The sequence below is a fragment of the Elephantulus edwardii genome, unplaced genomic scaffold (assembly GCF_000299155.1).
Source record: "Elephantulus edwardii isolate Elephantulus edwardi_28Jun2011 unplaced genomic scaffold, EleEdw1.0 scaffold00050, whole genome shotgun sequence".
Taxonomy (NCBI): Eukaryota; Metazoa; Chordata; class Mammalia; order Macroscelidea; family Macroscelididae; genus Elephantulus; species Elephantulus edwardii.
Window position 1 is genome coordinate 5,383,249 of NW_006399800.1, and position 2,089 is coordinate 5,385,337.

A 2,089-nucleotide genomic window follows, 5' to 3' on the forward strand; every position below is an offset into this window, starting at 1 on the left:
GCATAGGGTCGCTATGAGTCAGAAACGACTCGACGGCACATAACAACAACAACAGCAATCCCACAAACTATATTAGGAAGTCAAAAGTCAGTAATCCAGATTGGTATTAAGATACATAATCATTAGAGCTTTAGAAATGTGTTTACAGCCACCTCGTACTTGTTCCTCATGGCTTACACCAGTGTTACAGAACTCTCAAACCTACCAATTATGGGTCACCACCTCGTCACAACCCCAAGTCATCCTCAAACTTGGGCAAGGACTCAGCTGTGTTTCAATGGAGTAGCAATTTCAAGGTCAGATTCATCTCACATCAGGTCTCTGGTTCTCTGTTTTGGTTGCTACTGTTTTCCTGTAAGGCTGGCTAGCACAAGAATCTCTCTAGGTCTTAAATATATAGGCATTTTGTTGCTTCTTCACTTTTGGTAAAAATTCAATATTTGCTGCTGAATCTCCTAAATTTAGTGACGAGACTTGTCAATCTCTTATGAATGGGTTAGCATTTTCCTATTTGCATACGCCCAGCCCTCCACATGACAATGTAAAGGCAATGGCTAGGGAAGTAATTTTGAACAATAAATTCTTAATACCACTGTCATTTAAGTAAAGCAAAAGACAGACCAGGACTGAACACAACATTGTGATAAGATGGAGAAAAGAGTGAAATTGTCAACAATATCATCTTACTTGGCTCCATAATTTGTAGCTGTCTGTTCGCCGGTAACCTGCAGCTACATTCTGATGGGAGCAAGTGTGACAGAGATACACCATTCCGGGAGCAAGTGTGACAGAGATACACCATTCCGGGAGAGGATCAGAGGGTAAAAATCCAGCTTAACTTCATTGTGATAAGCACTGTACTTATATACACAGGAAAGCAGGATAGGGTGGGCTTACAGATGTGGGACATGTGGATTTGTTGAGGGAACCTCAGCCTCTTGTGTGGATCACTCATAGCTCAACAAACTGCGGCAGCCGTCTTCCCAGGTGGTGAGCTTTCTCAAGCTCGTACAGCCAAGCACAGGGGAGCTTTCTCTACCCCATATTAAAGGCCTTTAGGAGGCTTGCACCTATCTGGAGATCAGGCGACCTGTCCTGGCCAGAAGCACTCCTTTCCTTCCCAACATTCCACAACAAAAATCAAAATCCTTGGTACAAGCATTCAGGGGCTCAGGAGATTCATTGTTTTGGGCAAGTGCTCTGTCATCAACCTCTCCAAATTACTGAGGAGCAATAAGATCAGTTTGAAGACTAAGGTGCACCTGATTCAGGCAATGGTCTTTTCCATTATTTGCTATGCATCTGAGATCTAGACTATGTGTAAAATGGCAAAAAAACAATTTACATCTTTGGTCTGCAGTGTTGGAGTAGACCATTAAATATACCGTATACTGTCAAAAAACAAACAGGTATTTCTTGGATAAAGTACAGTCATAGTGTTCCTTGGAGGTAAAAATGACAAAACTTAGTTTCCTATAATTTGGGGATGTTGCTAGAAGAGGCTATCCCTTATAGAGAGACATCATGTTTGGAAAGGTGGAGGGTCAGAGATAGGGAGGAAGATTCTCAACCAGATGGGTTGACAAAGTGACTGCCTCAATGGGCTCAAGTGTATCAGAGGTGATGAAAATGACACAGAATAGAACAGGGTTCAGGTCCATTGTATCTGTAGGTCACTATAAATGGTACTTGATGCAATGACACCTAACAAAGACAATGAAGGTTAGGAAAGAAAAAGCAGAGGAATAATAATTTTTAAAAAATGATATATGAGTACGTCATTTATACATACACCAAAATAATTAAAAAATAATCCTTCATTACAACATGCCCAATGTAGGTGAGATAACAGTTCACCATTCTTGCATTTAAAAAATCCTCTGATTTCATTTCCTCTAAGACAGACTTATTTATTCTTTTGGAAGTCCACGGAATAATCAGAACTCTTCTCCAGAACCACAATTAGAAATCATCATTTCTATCATCCTTGTTTATTATGCAACTTTCAGATGCATTGAAAATACCATACCTTGGATAAAATACATTTTAGTTTTTAAACTGACATTGTTGTTCACTAGCATTTGCAGAG

General features: G+C 40.0%; 1 protein-coding gene across 1 annotated transcript in view; it reads right to left on the reverse strand.

Annotated features, from left to right (window-relative positions):
• The window catches only part of LOC102852346 (glyceraldehyde-3-phosphate dehydrogenase-like), a 50,549-nt gene extending 49,778 nt beyond the window's left edge, over window positions 1-771 (reverse strand). The window contains exon 1 of the mRNA XM_006886696.1: window positions 688-771. Within this exon, the coding sequence (XP_006886758.1) occupies window positions 688-771 (84 nt within the window). The remainder of the gene's footprint in view (window positions 1-687) is intronic.
• Window positions 772-2,089: the final 1,318 nt, after the last annotated feature.